The 20,544-nt window shown below is 40.0% G+C and overlaps 1 protein-coding gene across 1 annotated transcript in view; it reads right to left on the bottom strand.

Annotated features, from left to right (window-relative positions):
* Positions 1-19,319, bottom strand: part of fbn2 (fibrillin 2) — a 401,654-nt gene extending 382,335 nt beyond the window's left edge. The window contains exons 1-4 of the mRNA XM_078568999.1: positions 18,790-19,319; positions 17,608-17,690; positions 2,062-2,160; positions 1,591-1,686 (exon numbers count right to left, since the gene is read on the bottom strand). Of these exons, the coding sequence (XP_078425125.1) occupies positions 1,591-1,686; positions 2,062-2,160; positions 17,608-17,690; positions 18,790-18,968 (457 nt within the window). The 5' untranslated portion in view covers positions 18,969-19,319. The remainder of the gene's footprint in view (positions 1-1,590; positions 1,687-2,061; positions 2,161-17,607; positions 17,691-18,789) is intronic.
* Between the last annotated feature and the right edge of the window lie 1,225 nt (positions 19,320-20,544).

Raw genomic sequence — 20,544 nt, 5'->3', positions numbered from 1 at the left:
TTGAAATCAAACTGAGCCAATATAAAACCACAGCCCAAGCGCCGCAAAGGGAACATATAATTCCCAGTTTTCAGTTCTAAGAAAACGTAAGGTGAAACTTTCTGACAGGAATTTTTACCAGTCTAGTACATTCTTCACATATCTCTAAAATATTTCTTACAGTGAATGCCTGACTCAGCCATCCATGTCCCACTATAAACACACTTTCTAGCAAGTAAGCACAGAATGACATTGGCAGTAGGTAAGATGAAATTTCCAGAGAAAATCAGAGTGCTCTCCTCACTGGAGAAAACCTTACAGATATGAACATGTGGACAAATATGAACGTACATGGGAGGAAAAGTGGGATCAGCCCTGTATTCCACAATTTGAGAAAACCTCCATAGCAATTTATTGATGGAGTAACAAATAGTCTAAGAAAGTTATGGAAGAATTTAATATCCAATAGTACCTACAAATTCAACCATAAGCTAGTACCACATTTTAATTAAAATTACTTTTAATCAAACAAAAATGCTTCCACTGAAAATAGGATCTTTTGCAATTTTAACATGGCTTTAAGGGGCTGTGCAATATCAGAAATTAGACCATGACAAAGAAAATCAGGAATTAAAAATGTATATGAAATATTTTTAAGCATAATTTTATTATCCTGGAGATAATTGTCACCAACAAAAGTTTACTCAATGCAAATCACCATCTCAAGGAAAGGACTGGAGGACACTGGAAAGGAAATGAATATCTCTGATGCCTGTATTTAGAAGATGATAATTTTAAAAAAATATTGTTACATCTCTTTTTGAAATTTTTTTTAACAATATGAAGGGCCCTAGGACTCTATTAGTGACAGTCAGTGTGAAGACAGAATTAGTTTGTTGGCTTTCATGAATTTTTAAAAATTGGACAACTTATTTGTTGAAAAGACCTGAACAACAGTTGAAATAAAGTTTGATACAGGACTCAGAGTTCATGAGATAGAAGTACAGATCCAGGAATTTGGGATTGAAGATCATCATACCTGACTCATGCACCCATCATTTTCCATTGATTAAAGTTCATGGGTGGAAAACTGCACAGGCCAAGAAACTGATTCACAAATCTCTGCACCTGAATTCCCAGTAAATGCTTCCACCACACAAAACTATGTCCACAGCACTAGCTCATAAAATTTATCCTGTGGTGTTACAAAGGGGGGACACTGTCGGTCCTATTAGCCTTTTCCTGTCCCCGAAGAAGAAAATATTTTCCAATGCCATAGGTTTTATATCATGAGTGCTGAACCCTAGGAGATCTCAGAGGTTCCTGAAGTTGTCACATTTCTCTCTTTTTTCTTAAATCATATTTCTCCATCTGCTACAAATAGTGACCAGAGGAATTCTTTCCCCACAATTTATTGAGTAACATATTTATTTTCCTTTTTACTTGTATAAAAGAACTAATGAGAGCAAAATTGTATCTGCACATTAAAACTGATTAAATTTGAATGCGGAATTTGATCGCAAAATATTCTTAGGACAAGTCTTCAATGAAGCACTCTAATCTTGTTCAACTGCGACTTATATCACATATCCATCAGTAAAATCTACTTACGCTGTCCACAGTGCGTTCCTGTGTATCCTTTCTGGCACTGGCAATGATCTTCAGCACAATTCCCTCCATTCATGCATCTGATATTGCACTGTTGAACTATAAAAGGTATTCATTTACCATTAATCTCCCACAAGTACCACAGCAGAAATGCTACAATCATAGCATGGATATAAGTCATTGATTATAATTCTTTTAAGGTGGATTTTTGGGAAAAATCAGGCTGATTCTCTTATAACACAGGCCAAGCCACTACAGTTTCTTGCAATTAAATTTTTGATAGAAAAGCTTTATTCATTAATCCATATATCTCATAAAATAGCACTATTACATAAAATAGTGCACTATACATCATATTTAATCTTGTACGTGAATTGCTGAGGTATATAATCTCAAGTGTCACTTGACTACTACAGCATCACATGAAGGTAACAAGAATTCTAAGTTTGTAAAAGAATATGCTTAGAAACCTACGAGATTTAGTTCCACAGTTGGGTGAGATTTGTCCATTGGAGCAGGTGCACATGTTGGGACGTGAACAGAATCCATCACCACAGGTGTTTCGACAAATAGCTGCAGGTGAGAAGCAGTAGACAATTATGATGATTCATAAGTTTCATTCTCAAGTGAGGGATTTATGAGATTACAGAGAGTATTTGCTGTGTCTGATTATATACTGGCCTAGATTTTGCAGTAGAAGTAATGGTTATTAAGAAGTAAATTGGATAGCAACATCTGGCCTCCAGTCATGCGCTGTTAAGTGCAGAAATCAAGAAGTTGCTGGCCGAGATGCCCTTCTCCTCAAAAAGCTGTGTTACATTAGTATTCCCCCACCTCCCCCCGGGACTTGACATCCAAATATACAGAAAGGTGTGAAGTTGCAGCCCTTATCTATTAGATACTCAATAAGCATACCAGAAAAAGCCAAATCTTGTCCAATTATGTGTAAGTCATTTTTTTAATCTAATGTTAAGTTTTCATTACTGCAATCTCCCTGGAACTAAAAATTAATTTCTACTAATGTGGAGACTCATTCCTTCAGATATAAATTATTGTGGGGCATTTAAAAAAATAAACAATTTAAATAAAATGTGGGAAAAGCTCAGCAGGTCAGGCAACATCTGTGGAGAGAAAGAGAAAACCCTGACGAAGGTCATCGACCTGAAATATTGGCCTGAATTTTTACACAGGCAGAAAATGCCAGCAAAAACCCGAATCTGGGAGTCCTGCCCATGAACCCAGCCTCTGCCATTTTTGTGGGCTGGGAGGGGAAATGGGGGAGGGTTCTAAGTAGTACATCTGTGGTTCATGGAGGTAGCTGCCCATATAAATCAGCAGCTGCTTCCACTCATGTGCAATTTTGGTGAGGTAGGTGTCCGAAATCTGAAGTGTGCAGGTAGGAGAGACCTGGTAGAAGCAGGTCTGAACTTTGTTGATTTAATTGGATACCCTTTTGGAGAGGTAAGGTACCCCTTTGGATATGGCCCCAGCACACCACTGGGAGAGGTAAGGCACCCTTTGGGAGAGGTCATTTGGCCTTTGGGACAGGTCAGGTGACTTTTGGGATTATTAAAAGTAGACATGACTGTGTATAAAAAGTGCATAAACTCATTGGAACTGTTCAAGCTGTCAAAGAACTATCAAACTGTCAATGAACTGTAAAAGCTGTCAAAGAACTGTCAAAACTCATTGGAAATGTCAAATCTGTCATGGGATTTAACTCTAATTTAAAAAAGAGTGTGGAGTTTAAAAAAAGTGCTTGATATTCACTCTGTCTGTTGAAATAAGCCCGAAGGATATCATTATAGAATTTGTGCTGCATGACTACAACCTCACATTATCACCGTGGGGTGCCTGTTAAGTGAGCAGTTTCATTGACAGCTCCAAGTAGTTATAAAATAGATTTTTTTGTTTTCATAAGAGATTAGTCAAAGGAGTTTCAATGTATTGAATGATTTTTTTATCAATGAGAGTACTTGTTTTAAATAGTGACATTATCAATAGACATATACCTTTATTTTACATCAGTATTGCTCCTGATGTTAGCCCATTGTGGATACTAAATGAGTTGCAATGTAGGGATAAGAGTAAAGGCTGGTGGGGGGTGGCATGGGTTAGCATGATTTGGCACTAAGTTGGAGGAAGCAAATGTTGAAGGTGGTAGATGGGGTGCCATTCAAGAAGGCCATTTTGTCCTGATGCTGTCAAGCTTTTTGAGTGTTGTGGGAGCTGCACTCATCCAGGCAACTGGAAAGTGACCTATCACACACCTGACTTGTGCCTTGTAGATGGTGGACAGGAGAGTCAGGAGGCGAGTTACTCACTGCAGAATTCCCAGCCTCTGACCTGCTCTTGTAGCCACAGTATTTATTTGGCTGGTCCAGTTCAGTTTCTGGCCAATGGTAAGCCCAAGGATCGTGATAATGGGGGATTCAGCAATGGTAATGCCATTGAATGTCAAGGGGAGGTGCTTCGATGCTCTCTTGTTGAAGATGGTCATTGCCTGCCATTTGTGTGGCACAAATAGTGCCTACATTTCAAAAATAATTAATTGGTTAGGAAATGTTTTAGAATGTCCTAAGGATATGAAAGACACTGTGGAGTTGAATTTTCAAATGAGTTCTCCCAATCGTCTGTTGTAACTTTGTCAGGTGAAACCCAGAAACTGCAAAGAAATAGTTTAAACACTGGGTTTATGCCAGTTCTGCAGCATTTCAATTAATCTACTGCCAAAAGGCAAACAATCAAGCAAACACCCCTGTGTACCTTCCCCCCGTTCCACTCTATTAATGTTATTTTGCTGGAAGTGCAGTGGAAACCCCATTTAAATATGTAAGCATGGTTTCCGCTGCACCTCTGGTGAAGTAATACCGTTGGCCAGGGGAGCAGCCTGGAGAAATTTTCCAGCTATTGCCTAAAATACAGTTTGATACAAATTATTATGTATTAGATTTAAACCTACATCTACAAAGTTCTCCCAATTGCCTCATGCTGTGGTGCTAAGCCACGCAGGCCAGATGGTCCCATGGTTGATTTCTGTTTTTTTCTTTAGTTAGTTGATCTTAGCAGGCCTGCACTTGGCTACAGATAAAGAATGGGGCAAATAAATCGCTAAGTGTTCCAGTTCTGATTGCCATCCTATTGTAAACAATATGGATGGCATATGAGGACAGGATTGGACATGCTTGCAATGCCCTTGAGCTTGGCAACACTCACTGGCTGGCCACATAGATGAAGGATAGCTGTAGCAGCTATAAAACCTTATAAGACCAACATCGTTAAGGACAGAAAGGAAAAAAGCAGCAAAAGGAAACTTCAGAGCTGGAAAGTCACGATGAACCATATTTCCCCATCGCTACTTTCTCAGAGCAATAAATACAGTGCCAACATCACCCACATCCCGAGAACAAATAAAAACTACTTCTTTAGGCTGTTTGAGTGCTTGGGTATTTATAAAAGTTATGAAAACTTCCCAGTAAAACCCAATTCTTGGCACACAACAGAAGGAAGGTGAGTCTGAATGGTATAAGAAAAAATATTGATGAGTGACATATTTTCATGTTAAATTACCACATTGATCTCTCTTTCTTAGCTTCTTACACTGTTCTAACTTCTTCTTTGGGCTGTTTGAGTGCGTGGGTATTTAAAAAAGTTAAGAGAACAGCCAGTAAAATCCAATTTTTGACGTGACATACAACACAAGAAAGATGAGCCTGAATGGCATAAGAAAAAATATTAATGAGTGATATATTTTCATGCTAAGCTGTTTATTATCCTCAGTTTCGGGGTTTTTGTGTGCACAAGAGATTATTAATACACCAAAAAGTTAGTAAATTTTTTTTATACTTATGGTTTAATAATTTAATATCTTTAAATGTTTAAATGTATACCAATAATTTGTGGCTATTGTTATACTTGAGAATTTGGTACATGAACAAAATTTCACATATGCAGCAAGTCCATTAAATCAGTTTAAAAACTCTAATAGGAGTGGGACATCAATGGGGCCAGGTAATATTTTTGAACATGCTCAACAACCTTTTCAGAATAAAACTTTGCTATTTCCTGCTTTTTCCCTGATTTAATTTTTATTTTGCATAAATGCTGAATAAAATCTAAGCAAATTGAAAAGAAAGTGAAGACCTCCTGTCCTAAGCACATACAATAAAGAGGCCCTCCTACACTCCACTGACCACATACTGGAATCCTCTCTCTCACATGATCAGTCTTTAATGTACTTGCCTGAGTTTTTCAATTTTACCCGTCTACTTTGTTCAGTGATACTGATAAATTATCACCAAGCCAATAGGTTATTTTATGGCTTTGTGCCCAGTTGGAACTGGAATGAGACTTTCCAACATACTTGAGATTCTCAACCTTCAGAGAGAGCAGACACTTTCATCCCATTTGCTGTACCAGATCTATTGCCTAATGCCAATGTGAAATATAAGTGCTTTATGCAGCCACTAATTCCTTTGCCCATGCTGGATGCCTACATCAATTTTAGTTACGTTAAAGTGTTTTTTTAAATTTAAAGTTTTGTTTCTTTCACATATTATTTGAAACATCAATCCAAACTTATTAACCATGCTGGCAGAAACAAGGAAATCTGTCTCCCATGCTAGCCAGCTATTCATGCTAGGACTCAGAAAACTCTACCTGTAAGACGTGACCTTGGTGTTGTTGCTTCCTACAAGAAGTAAAATCAGAAGTTATTTGTGAGATGGATTCCCATCAGTTCGATATTGATGACGATTTGGACCTTCTAATAGTGCTTGGATAAAATCCACAAGAAAAATTATCTGTTAAATGTCTATGTGGCATGCTCAGGACGTGTCAGGTTTAGGAAAACAGATGGCACTTTCATGGAGGAATACATTTTAACAGATTGTATTAAAAATATTGACAAAATTCAATTTAGGAATGTCTGGCTCACTACTAGCATTTAAATTACTGGATTGTGCTAAGATGTTTCAAATGGACAGGCAATGGTTTTAATCAGTGTTCTATTCTCAGTAAAAGAGACCCTGTTTGATCATATGTCAGCTGCCTTAAAAACTTCATAGGGAAACAGTCATTTCCTTCACCTTCATGTAATAACTGAGACATTCTGCAATGACACAATGTGTAGGAGGTTCAATAATTCCCAGATTTTAAAATACCAGATGCAGGCGTCAATATAACAGAAGGATTAATGGCAAACAGAATGAGGATGAAAGCACCTTTAGCAGATCTGGCCATTGCAGGGGAAGACAAAATTGGAACAAAAATAAATGGGCAAATTAACCCAAGAAATGCCCAAGGAAGAGTTAATATGTGCTTCAGGTGTGATTCTAAGTATCATTATGCAGTGAACTGCCCAAAGCAGAGAGGGCAGGGTCCCAAAATGGCACATGATAACGAGAATTCAGAAGGACAGGAGCGAAGGGATGAAGGGAATGATGAATCCAAGCAAATTATACTGGTCATAAGGAGTTTTAGCCCTGTTTTAACTGTGCATTGCTAGACAGTGTTTGGACTTTAATATGTGGGGCAGATTAGTTAAAGTGTTACCTTCTGGATTGATGCAAGGTTAAGGAACATAAAAGTACTACTTGCTTTAGTTGTGATGACAACATTTTGGGGTCACTAAAGGGGGTTGAATTCCATTAAAATAGCTGGAGTCAGCTATTTTACAAGTACTAATGTTGCCTCTAGCGAGATCACTGTGCTCCTGAATAAACTTTTTATGAAAAAGTTACAAATGAAACTTGACATAGATCATGAAAATGCAATTATTTTTAGAAAGTCAGTTGATCTGTAGTTTACCCAGTCAGGATATTAGTATACCCCCTTAACAAAACTTGATGTCTCTCATCAGATGTTGGGACAAATATTAATTGCACAAAATGATAAGAATCTGTCAGGAAAATAACCAATTGTCTTAAAGTTACATAAACAATTTGGTCACTCTACTTGTCAAAGATTAAGAATCTTGCTGAAAGACACAGGTGTATTTGATGACAAGCATACAAGGCTAATAGAAGAGATCAATGAGAATTGTGAAATCTGTAAAAAGTATCAAAGGGTACAGTTGCCATGGGTTTAAAGGTATAAGACAAAGGCAGAAATATTGTCATCCTACATCTTATAGACCTGGTGACCAGATTTAGTTTCTCTACAATAATATAGAGCAAAGAGTTATCATAGGCAAAATCATGGAGAAATTGATATGACTAAACTTGGCCACCACAAGTTTCTGACTGATAAAGGAGGGGAATTTGCCAATTCCGAGTTCAGAGCTGTGTGAAAATCTGAATATTATGGTGATGAATATCGCAGCTGAAAGTCCTTTCAGCAATCGACTTTGTAAAAGGCTGGATGTTGGAAATGTGCGTCATCATGATACACCATAGTTCTATCACATCCACAGGCCAATTACTCAGAGTGAATGCTTGGACGATAAATATTCCAAAGGAATATAGTGAATGGACGGATGTGGTAAGTGTGGCAGGAACAACCACTGACAATATTGGTTGATTGTGCAGAATCAGGGTGGCACAGTGGCACAGTGGTTAGTGCTGCTGCCTCACAGCTCCAGGGACCTGGGTTTGACCCTGACCTCGGGTGTCTGTCTGTGTGGAGTTTGCACGTTCTCCCCGTGTCTGTGTGGGTTTCCGCCACGTGCTCCAGTTTCCTCCCCACCGCCCAAAGAAGAGCTGGTTAGGTGGATTGGCTATGGTAAATTGTCTCCCTGAGTGTGTGCTCTGTGATGGACTGGTGTCCTGTCCTGGGTATACCCTGCCTAGTGCCCGTTGCCTGCCGGGATAGGCTCCAACACCTCGTGATCCTGAATGGGATGAAGCAGTTCTGGAAAAGTGAGTGAGTGTTCAGAAACATAAGAAGAATCATGAACTGGAAGAATGGGGTGAATCCCATTGTTTGAATAGATTAAACAACGAAATAAAGACTTCAGGAGAGTCTAAGAACACAACTAGATAGATGCAGAAGTCCTCGTGACTGTGAAGTTTTGGTGGCTGCCAATACATCTGAAGATAAACTAATAAAAGATAGAGTTTGGAGTTTATTCTGAGGTATGAGGTAAGGATCAAGCAGTTTTGTTGCATAGATGGATTTGAAGTGAAAATGTCCTTGCAGATGGGACAGGTACGGCTAAAGGAAGGCTAGTAGCTTGGGTTTTTGAAGAGCAACTGAGTGATACAGATGTTGGGTGTACTCTCCCACAGGTGAAAAGTGATCCTAAAGATCTTTTTAGCTCCTTTGCCATGTATTCATGGAAATGTAGATCAATCGACATAGATGTCACATTTCTGCAAGGTGATATTTTTCAGAGAGAAGCGTTTTTGATAGCTGCCCAAAGAGGCAGTAGACACAAAAAGATAACTATAGAAACTAAATAAATGTAGCTATGGTCTGAGCAATGCCTCCAGGGTAAAATATCATAAAATCATAAGAAATTGGAGCAGGAATAGGCAATTTGTAAGGAAATTATAGAGAGTATAAGAATTATAGAGTAGTTAAAATGGGAGACATTAATTATCCAAGTATAGATTAGGATAGTAGTAGTGTAAAGGACAGAGAGGGGCAAGAATTCTTGGAGTGTGTTCAGGAAAATTTTCTACAGCAGTATGTTTCCAGCGCAACAAAAAAGACACTGCTAAAGACCTGGTTCTTGAGAATGAGATGAGCCAAGTGGATCAAGTGTCAGTAGGAGAACATTTATGGGACCATGATCATTGTATCATGAGGTAAGGATGGTTATGGAAAAGAACAATCCAGAGCAAGAATAATTAACTGGGGAAAAACAACCTACAATTGGGTAAGAATGGATCTGGACTAGATGAATTGTTGGCAGGAAAAATGGTACCTGAACAATGGGATACCTTCAAAGAAGAGATAATTTGGGCACAGTCAAGGTATATTCCATTGAAAGGGAAAGGTAGGGCAAACAAATCCAGAGCTCCCTGGATGATGGAAGAGATTGAGATTAATACCAAGAAGAAAAAGTGTGCTTACGACAGATGTCAAGAAGGATCATACAACAGAGAACCAGGCTGAATACAGAAGGTTCAGAGGAGAAGTGAAAAAACAAATAAGAGAAGCAAAGAGAGTGTGAAAAAAGACTGGAAGCTAACATAGAAGGGAATCCCAAAGTCTCCTATAGGCATATAACTTGTAAAAGGAGGAGTTCAGCTGATTAGGGAACAAAAAGCAGATTTACAGATGAAGGCAGGGAGCATAGCTGATGTATTAAATGAATACTTTGCATCTGTCTTTACCAAGGAAGAAGATGCTACCCAGGTCACGGTGAAAAAATAGGTAATTAATAAACTTGAAGGGTTTAAAAGTGATAAGGAAGAGGTGCAGGATAGGTTGTATGTACATAAAGTTGATAAGCGACCAGGACCAAATGAGATGCATCCAAGGATATTGAGGGAAGTGAGAGTGGAAATTGCAAAGGCACTGCCATAATTTTCCAGTCTTCCTTAAACACAGTCGTGGTGCCAGAAGACTGGAGAATTGCAAACATTGCACCACTGTTGAAAAAAGGATGTAAAGATAAGCCCAGCAATGATAGGTCAGTTAGTTTAACTTCAGTAGTGGGGAAACTTTGGAAACAATAATCCAAGACAAAATTTATAGCCATGTGGACAAATTTGGGTTAATTAAGGAAAGCCAAGATGGATTTCTTAAGCGAAAATTGTGCTCAACTAACTTTCTGGAGTTTTTTGAAGAGGTAATTGAGAGGGTTGATGAGAGTAATGCTGTTGATGCAATGAACAGGAACTTCAAAAAGGCATTTAATACAGTGCCGCACAATAGACTTGAGAGCAAAGTTATAGCTCATGGAATAAAAGGGACAGTAGAAACATGTATATAAATTGGCTGAGCGACCAGAAACAGATTAGTGGTTAATGGATGTTTTTTGGACTGGAGGAAGGTTTGCAGTGGAGTTCCCCAGAGTTCAGTGTTGGGACTCTTGCTCTTCCTGATATATATTAATGACCTAGACCTTGGTGTACAGGGCACAATTTCAAAATTTGCTCATGATACGAAACTTGGAAGTATTGTGCACTGTGAGGAGGATAGTGTAGAACTTCAAAAGGACAGAGACAAGTTGGTGGAATGGACGGACAAGTGACAGATGAAGTTCAATTTGGGGAAGTGCGAAGTGATTCCAGAAGGACATGGAGACACAATATAAAATAAAGGGTAAAACTTAAAAGTAGGTGCAGGAACAGAGAGAACTGGGTGTATATGTGCATAAGCCATTGAAGGTGGCAGGACAGACTGGGAGCGCAGTTAATAAAGCGTACAGTATCCGAGGCTTTATTAATAGGGACATAGAGTACAAGAGCAAGGAGGCTGTGTTAAACTTGTATAAACTGGTTTAGCCTCAACTGAAGTATTGTATTCAATTCTGGGTGCCGCACTTTAGGAAGGATAGGAAAGCATTAAAGACAGTGCAAAAAAGATTCACAAGAGTAGTTCCAGGGATGAGGAATTTCAGTTACGAATATAGACTGGAGAAACTGATACTGTTTTCTTTGAAGAGAAGGCTGAGAGAAGATTTGATAGAGGTATTCAAAATCATGAAGCGTCTGAACAGTGTAGATAAGAAAAAGCTGTTCCCACTTGTGAAAGGATCAAGAATGAGAGGGCACAGGTTTAAGGTAAATGGCAAACGAAGCAATGGCAACATGAAGAAAAACATTTTCATGCAGCGAGTGGTTAGGATCATGAATGCCCTGCTAGAAAGTGTGGTAGAGGCATATTCAATCGAGGAATTCAAGAGATTTAGATAGTTAACTGAAAAGGAAAAATGTATAGGATTATGGGGAGAGGGCAGGGGAATGGCACTAGATAAATTGTTCATTCAGAGAGCTGATGGAGACACAATGGGCTGACTGGCCTCCATCCGTGCTGTAACAATTCTGTGATTGTGTGAATTTGGACAATCGATCCTGCTCTGCCATTCAATAAGATCATGGCTAATCTGATTGTGGTCTTAACTCTACTTTCCTACTGTCCCTCATAACACTTAATTCCCTTGTCAATCAAAAATCTGTCTAACTTAGCCTCACAAATATTGACTGACCCAGCCATCACTGCTCTCTGTAGCAGAGAATTCCAAAGACTAACGACCCTCAGAGAAGAAACTCTTCCTCATCTCCATCTTAAATGGGAGACCCCTTATTTTTAAACTGTGTCCCCTAGTTCTAGATTCCCCCATGAGAGGAAATATCCTCCCAGCATCAACACTGTTAAGACGCCTCAGAGTCTTATATCTTTCAATATGGTCACTTCTCATTCTTCTAAACTCTAATGAATATCGGCCCAACCTGCTCAACCTTTCCTCATAAGACAACCCTTTCATCCCAGGAATTAGCCTAGTGGACCTTAATTGACCTGCTTCAGTATATCTCTCCTTAAGTGCAGAAACCAAAACTGTACATGGTATTCCAGGCATGTTCTCACCAATGTCCTGTACAGCCGTAGGAAGACTTCCCTACTTTTATATTCTATTCCCCTTGCAATAAAGACCAACACTCTATTTGCCTTCCTAATTACTTGCTGGACCTGAATGCTAACTTTTTGTGATGCATGTACGCTAGCATCCAGATCCTTCCATATTGCATAATCCATATTGTAATCTTTCTCCATTTAAATAATACTCTGCTTTTCTATTCTTCCTGCCAAAGTGGACAACCTCACATTTTCCCACATTATACTCCATCTGCCAATTTTTATCTCCTCATCTTACCACCTATGTCCCTTTGCAAACCCTTTGTATCCTCCTCACAACTTGCTTTCCTACCTATCTTTGTATCATCAACAAATTTGGCTATAATACAGTCAGTCCCTTGATCCAAATCATTAACATAGATTGCAATAGTTGAAGCCCCAGCATTAATCCCTATGGCATTCCCCTAGTTACAGATTGCCAACCTAAAAATGACACATTTATCCTGACTCTGTTTCTTGTTAGAAGGCCAGTTGTCTATCCATGCTAATTTATCACGCCCAACAACATGAGCTCTTATCTTGTGTAATAATCTTTAATGTGGCATTTCATCAAATGCATTTTGGAAATCCAAATATACTACATTCGCTGGTTCCCCTTTATCCACGCTGCTTCTTACATCCTCAAAGATTCTAATAAATTTGTCAAACATGATTTCCCTTTCAAAAAACTATGCTGACTCTGCCTGATTGTATTATGATTTTCTAAATGTCCTGCTACCACCTCCATAATAATGTATTGTAGCATATTCCCAATAATAGATGTTAGACTAACTGGACTATAGCTTTCTGCTTTCTGTCTCCCTGCTCTCTTGAACAGTGGTGTTATATTTGGGGTTTTTCCAATCCACTAGGACCTTTCCAGAATCTAGGGGATTTTGGAAGATTACAACCAACACATCCACTATCTCTGCAGAAACTTCCTTTAAGACCCTAGGATGGAGGCTACCAGGTCCAGGAGACTTGGAAGCCTTTACTCCCATTAATTTTCCTGGAAGCCTTAGGTCCTGTTAGTTTTATGTTATTTTTCAGAGAGGACTGTTTTGCTGAAAATCGGCTGCGTTCAACTAAAAGCAGATCCCATATTATTTTACTGGTATCATGAAAGGAAACTTTCAGTCACCTTTGTGATTCATGTTGGTGAATTCTTATGGGTGGTACTGCAGGATTTGAGATATGTGCTGCTTCACCTGAAAGGAGTGTTTGGGTCCTTGGACTGTGAGGAGGGAGGAGGTAAAGGGGCAGGTGTAGCACCTTCTATGATTGCATAAGGGGATTAGGTGCTGGGGTGATGGAGGAGTGGACCAGGGTGTCACGGAGGGAATGGTCCCTACGGAACGCCGACAGGATAGGGTGAGGGGAAGGTGTGTTTGGTGGTGGCAACATGCTGGAGTTGGCGGAAATGGCGGAGGATGATCCTTTGAATGCGGAGACTGGTGGGGTGAAAAGTGAGAACAAAAGGGACCCTATCATGGTTCTGGAAGGGAGAGGAAGGTGTGAGGGCAGAGGCGCAGGAGATGGGTCGGAAACGGCTGTGGGCCCTGTCAACCACAGTGGGTGGGAGACCTCGGTTAAGGAAGAAGGAAGACATGTCAGAAGCGCCGTGTTGGAAAGTGGCATAATCAGAACAGATGCAATGGAAGCAAAGGAACTGAGAGAATGGGATGGAGTCCTTACATGAAGCAGGGTGTGAGGAGCTGTAGTCGAGGTAGCTGTGGGAGTCGGTGGGTTTGTAATGAATATTGGTGGACAGTCTATCACCAGAAATGGAGACAGAGAGGTCAAGGAAGGGAAGGGAAGTGTCGGAGATGGACCTTGTGAAGGTGATAGAGGGATGGAAATTGGAAGCAAAATTGATAACTTTTTCCAGGTCCAGACAAGAGCATGAAGCAGCACCGAAGCAGTCATTGATGTACCGAAAAAAAGAGTTGTGGGAGGGGGCCTGAGTAGGACTGGAGCAAGGAATGTTCCACATACCCCATAAAGAGACAGGCATAACTGGGGCCCATGCGGGTACCCATAGCCACACCTTTTATTTGGCGGAAGTGAGACAAGTTTAAGGAGAAATTGTTCAGTGAGAGAACAAGTTCAGCCAGGCGGAGGAGAGTGGTGGTGGATGGTGATTATTCAGGCCTCTGTTCAAGACCATCTTGGTGGGGGATGGAGGTGTAGAGGGATTGGATATCCATGGTGAAGAGGAGGCTGTTAGGGCCAGGGAACTGGAAATTGTTGATATGACGAAAGGCATCAGAGGAATCGCAGATGTAGGTGAGAAGAGACTGAACAAGGGGAGAGAGAACGGAGTCAAGATAGGAAGAAATTAGTTCCGTGGGGCAGAAAGAGGCTGACATGATCAGTCTACCGGGACAGTCCTGTTTGTGGATTTTGGGGAGGAGATAGATGCAGGCTGTCTGGGGTTGGGAGACTTGAGGTTGGAAGCTGTAGAGGGAAGAACCCTGGAGGATGATGAGGTCAGTGACAGTCCTGGAAACAATGGCTTGATGTTCAGTGGTGGAGTCATGGTCCAGGGGAAGGTAGGAAGAAGTGTCTGAGAGTTGACGCTCAGCCTCTGCAAGGTAGAGGTCAGTACGCCAGACAACAACAGCACCACTCTTGTCAGCAGGTTTGATAACAAAGTCAGGGTTGGACCTGAAAGAACAGAGTGCAGCAAGTTCAGAAGGAGACAGGTTAGAGTGGGTGAGAGTGACAAAGAAATTGAGACGGCCAATGTCACGCCGACAGTTCTCAATGAAAAGATTGAGAGCAGGTAAGAGGTCAGAGGGAGGAGTCCAGGTGGAAGGAGAATACTGGAGGCGGGTGAAAGGATTTGTGGAATGGGGGGAGGACTCCTGACAATGAAGTGAGCACGGAGACAAAGGCAGCGGAAGAAGAGTTCAGCATCATGCTGAGCCCGAAATTAATTGAGATGAGGGCGTAAGGGTATGAAACTGAGTCCTTTGCTGAGCACTGAACGTTCAGCATCAGAGAGGGGAAGGTCAGGGGGTATGGTGAATACACGGCAAGGGCTGGGATGAGAAGACAGGATGGGGTCAGAGGGACAGTAAGGGGTGGAGGGTCCTGGATGGTATCAATAAGTTGTTGGAGCTTGTGTTCCTTAGCATCTGAAAGGAAGAGGAAAAGTTTCTTGTTAAAGCATTGGATGAGATGAAGAATAAAATGAAACTGGGGACAAGAACAGCTTTGAGATAGGATGAGTCGGTGCTGCTGGAGAGAGAGGTCAAGTGTGTTAATATGGTGACGCATTGCACTGAGTGTGGATCTCAGGATGCAGCGAGAACAGCAGTCCGAGGAACGTTGTATATCCCGGAGATACCTGTAATCCTGGCTAGATTCGAAACATGAGGGATGGAAGAAGGGTCATATGGACTCGAATCATTAACACTGTCCTCTCTCCACAGATGCTGCTAGACCTGCTGAGTTTTTCCAGCATTTTCTGTTTTTGTTTCAGATTTCCAGCATCCGCAGTATTTTGCTTTTATCTTAGAGCAATTGTGAAGCTTGATTGGTCAATTGGTCAGCTGAATTGATTGTGCACTCAGACTAGACCAGGTGCTAGTCTGATATACTGGAGATAGGTTTTTTCGACGAAACACCCTAAAGTCGGCAATGTTTTAAGGGCAAATAGGAAAATTAATTTAAGAAAGTTAAATCTGCATAAATGCATACTTAGGTTCCCATCCTTTTGGTGACCCTAGGAACATAAAGCAAATCATTTTACTGATGCTTCATGAGCTAATATTCTTGATGAGTATTCTGGTGCAGTTGGTTTCATAATATTTCTGAAAGGTGAGAATGGGAAATGTTGTCCTTTAACTTGGGAAGTTAAGAAAATTTTAAAAAAGCTTCTTGAAAGTACTCTGGCTGCTGAAACATTTGGTTTTATGTAAGCAGTGGATTTGGACATTTGTTTAACAACTTAAGTGAGATTTTGTACAGTGGGCATACTGAAGAATGTATACCCATTGTATGTTATGTAGATAATCATTCATTGTGGGATAATGTACACTCTATGAAAAGTGCAAGAAAAGGTTATGATTGCCTTGCTAGCTTGAAACAAATGCTGGAATAAAAGGAAATCTCTAAAATTAAATGGGATGATGAGAACCATCAACTGTAGGATTGCTTTACAAAAGAAATGTACGAATAAATTGTTAGGGGACCAGAGGAAGGGTGTTTCACAATGTAACGCTTTGTACAGAATATGGAAGTCTTTGATTTAATACGTTTTGAATTTTTTGTTGTACATGTTAAGTCTAATTTGTATTTAAAGAGAGATAGAAAGGAATCCATTAATCGTTTATTAATTGTGTTTGATTGTACACATGTAGTGGGTATTAACTGGGTATTCGCTTATGCTCCTATAAGTAGGGAAAGACTAAAACTAGGCCTGTTAGGTTAGGAGATACATGTTGGTAATGTGTATTTCTGTAAATAAAGCTTCTAAAAATGTGTAAAGATTGGCTCCAGTTCTATCCTTCACCAATTGCCTTTCTGAAATAGAATAAACTTTTCTGTTAGATGATGTATATTTAAATTATTGTACCTACCTTTTGCCTCGTGCTTTCCAAGCCCCATTGTTGGCTCTAGAAATTGAACTCATATCTTTAAATATAGTCCTTAGCCGACTGAAAACTGGATCGCTAACCACTGAAATTTGATTCGAATATACCACTACAGCAATCAGGTTAAATCTATAATACTTAGCACCTGTCGATTTTGCACCTCCAGAAAGTTACTGAATTAGTGATCCTGGAATAATGCATCACCAATATGAGTTATTTCAGCAGCAGCATACCAAGGATCATTACAAATTTAGAAAGGCTGTGAAAAATGTTGTGCTATGATCAGGGGTTTATTGTTTTGAATTTTAATTTCCTCTAGCTCTATCTGAGAACTGGAAAACATCTCTTCTATTGATAGATTTAATAACAGAATCTGTAATAATGCAGATGTAATTTATTTTTTATTTAATTGTTGTTAAGCAGATGGAAAGAGGGTTTAATTACAGCATCACCAGACTACCTATCTATGCTAATTAATATGCAGCATATTTGTCAGCATTCCAAACACAAGCATAGTTTGTCTAATGTGATTCCCATACTAATGTCTCAGCATCCTGGTACTCAAATTTTAGTTTGGGTCTTCCTTTGCTTCCACTTCACTTTGTTAATGACAGAGAAAATTTGTTTGTGATGCCACGAACAATAATTTTCCATCTGCACCAAAAATAAAATGCAAACTCTGTAGTGAAAAGAATGGCTTAAACTTTAAAGCGTTATGATGACAAAGCTATTGTACGACATTTGTCACAACTCTTTTACATTGATGGTGTCTTCAGATACTTTTTTTCATACAAGCTTTATATGATATTTTGTTTAAACATTGCCATATGTTCAAATATGACATTGTATCATATAATATCCCATCCCATAGTATAAAATGTAAAATGACGTTGTTAGGAAGAACTGCACTTACGGACAATGCATTGGTTTCCACCAGGTAACGTTTTCCATCCCGGGCAGCAGTAAGAGTGAAATCGAGATCCACAGACATTTGGCCTGTGATGCATACATAGAAAATCAAAACCATTCAAAAATTAAACACAACACTTTAAAATGGAAAAATAAAGGAAAACCAATTTTTAGTTTAGTTATAAACGATAGAGAAAATGTATGAAAAACTAATTTATGTTTTATACATAAAGATAAAGTTACTGATTTTTTCAAAATGACTTTCTACGGCATAAATAATATGCAGGGGAATGGAAACTTGGCAAATATCGAAGCACAGGCTACTTTTTGAAGACAGAAAAGAAAGCCATACATTTTATCTGGCTTCTGCTATCTTACCATAAATTTACGGATTCTAAGTAAAAATGTTACTTCACCAACTTTTAAAGTTAGCAGTTTCGCCCTACGCCGTTTTATTCGAAAGAGGATATTTTAAAACAAAAATCTCTTTGAAATAAGGCAATTTGTTACTTTATTCAAAATGATCACAGTCTTTCGTGTCTATAAGTTTTAGAACCCATTCCGTATTGTACACCCACCCTAGAGATTTCCCATATACAAAGACTGACCATTTTCTCACAGCTCAGGATCTAATTATTTTATTCTGCAAGTTCCTAAAGGAAATGTTCTGTCGGCTTAAAAATACTAAAACTGTAAAAGCCAATATCATTCACTTCGGAGTTTTGAAGCCAGCAATTAAAGCTGCTTAGCCGATTAACTTTCAACTGTGGTTTATAAAGCTGCTGAATAGTTTTCTAACAAGGTCAAGATGATACTCAGTTTTGAAGGCTAAGTGCCCGAAACATCATAACCTGTCCGTTTTCAGTACAGAGGATCTGTGTATTTTCAGCATTTGGAGCCTTTCCTTTTTTTTAACCTTCCAATTGTACGTGCAGATGATCACTGTTACAGATAAACAGAGACTGAAGGGGATTTCTCTTTGGAAATCCGGGAAATCTCCAAGAATGCATTCAATACTCATTTACTGTAAAAGTTAATGGATGACAGCTCAGCGAGAAGTCTGCTTTTACACTAAAACATTATGGCCACAGCACTTAATATTCCAGTCCCTATGTTTTGAGCAAAATTACAAATATATTCAAGCCTATATGCATTCTGCTTTTTAAAAAAGAAATCATGTGTATACCCTCTCAACATATCATGCTGTCCTCTTCTCCTCACTTTGGCTGCTTCCCTCATTTCATTTGGATTGAATCGTTGTGCTTCAAAGTTTCTTGGATATTGCTGTCCAGCCACTTTTTCCACCACGATGCCTGCTATCGCTATACATCCCAGCAGAAATTTCCAACAGCACTGTATCCCCATCCCGGGAATACACCAGCTCCTGGGCTTGTTGAAGGATTTCCAGGTCACGTTTTGTTTTAAAATGAATAACTTCACAGTCTGTTGACCCGATTAGCGTTCACTTTATAACTCGGACTCCTTTCAGTTGTTCATAAATCTGGTAAGCGTACGGTGAAAAATGCTTGCAAAAAAAATAATAAAAATTTTGTTTGAGCTGCGGCGTAATGCTGGGACCAAAAAAAAAGAAACAAACTGGATAGAGAAAGGGAGGGGAAATGCATGAATGTAAAGACTGAAAAAGAAAGGTGCTCCTGCTTAAGAGATCTAAAGCGTGCCTGGGATCTTTACAAAAAGCCGCCAGTCCGGCGAGCTGAGACTGAGAGGCTGCAGGGCGACCAGGAGCTTTTCACTGGCTCCTGTCAATGGAGAGTGAGCACAAGCACGTGGGTTTAGGGGAGGACCTAACTCAGGAGCAGAGGAGCGCCCTCCGTTCCCTCGGATCCACACATTTCAATAGCTCCACTGGGTGGTGCAAACGAAACGGGAGAAGCATCAGTTGTAGACTTTTTTCCCTTTCTTTCTTTTCTCCCATATTTTTTTAATGAAGCAAAGTGAACTTAAATAATCGGAGAAATAAATTCAAAAAATGCTTCTTCTACTTGTATATGTTTGTATAAAAGTTCTTCCGCGGCCACTTCATCCCTGTACTGTGAGCAATGTCTTTTCCCGGATAACGCAGACGCACAGCTGCCGATTTGCTGCCAATTCATTTGACTGGGCTGAAAGTCGCCGGCTACATACTGTGGTCACCTTGGCAACCATCACCCAGCTCCTTTACTGCCCCCTCATACCACCTTCCCAACCCCGTCCTACATCCTGTTCGACCCTCTCCCCAATTTCCTAACTGTCCCCTCATACCACCTTCTACCCATCCCAGATCCCTCCCTGCACCCCCTCTCCCCACATTTCCCTACCTGCCCCCTTAGACCACCTACCGACACATCCCCCCTCCCGCCTTGTACTGCCCCCTTCTCCCCACCTCCATCCCCTCACACCATCCTCCCTGCTCCCTCTAACCTCCCTCTCCCCCCATTTCCACCCCTGACCAACACACCCTCCCCTCATCTCCCACCCTGCCCCTCACACCTCCACTTCCACACAGCACCCTCCCACTTTTCCCCTCCTTCCCTCTTTGCCACCTGGATACAGCAGACCCCAGAATCCACCCTGTTCTCAGCTCACAAAATGTCAAACTCTCAGGAATTGTTTTCAATTTCCAAGGTGCCAGGTAAACAAAATCCCATTTGACCACCATCCCTCACAAAGTTCCACTATATCTTCCAGCTCACTTTGAGCAACTCGCCGAAGATCCCCTAATATAAAAATATATTTTGAATAAAACGAAACAAATTATCAACAGCGACCATGGTTGGTCACATTTTCACAAGTATTTGTCAATATTGTGAGTCCGAATATCATAATCTACATCATTGGACACTAATGACCTTTTGTTACCATTACAATTTATCAAAGTTGTTAATCTTTAGATATATGTATAAATAACATTCTTGGTCTCTGAGTAAACCCACGAGTTGTG

Source organism: Cetorhinus maximus, chromosome 2 (assembly GCF_964194155.1).
Source record: "Cetorhinus maximus chromosome 2, sCetMax3.hap1.1, whole genome shotgun sequence".
In the NCBI taxonomy this organism is placed as follows: domain Eukaryota; kingdom Metazoa; phylum Chordata; class Chondrichthyes; order Lamniformes; family Cetorhinidae; genus Cetorhinus; species Cetorhinus maximus.
The sequence above is the reverse complement of the archived record's forward strand: the minus strand, read 5'-3'. Positions and strand labels throughout refer to the sequence as shown.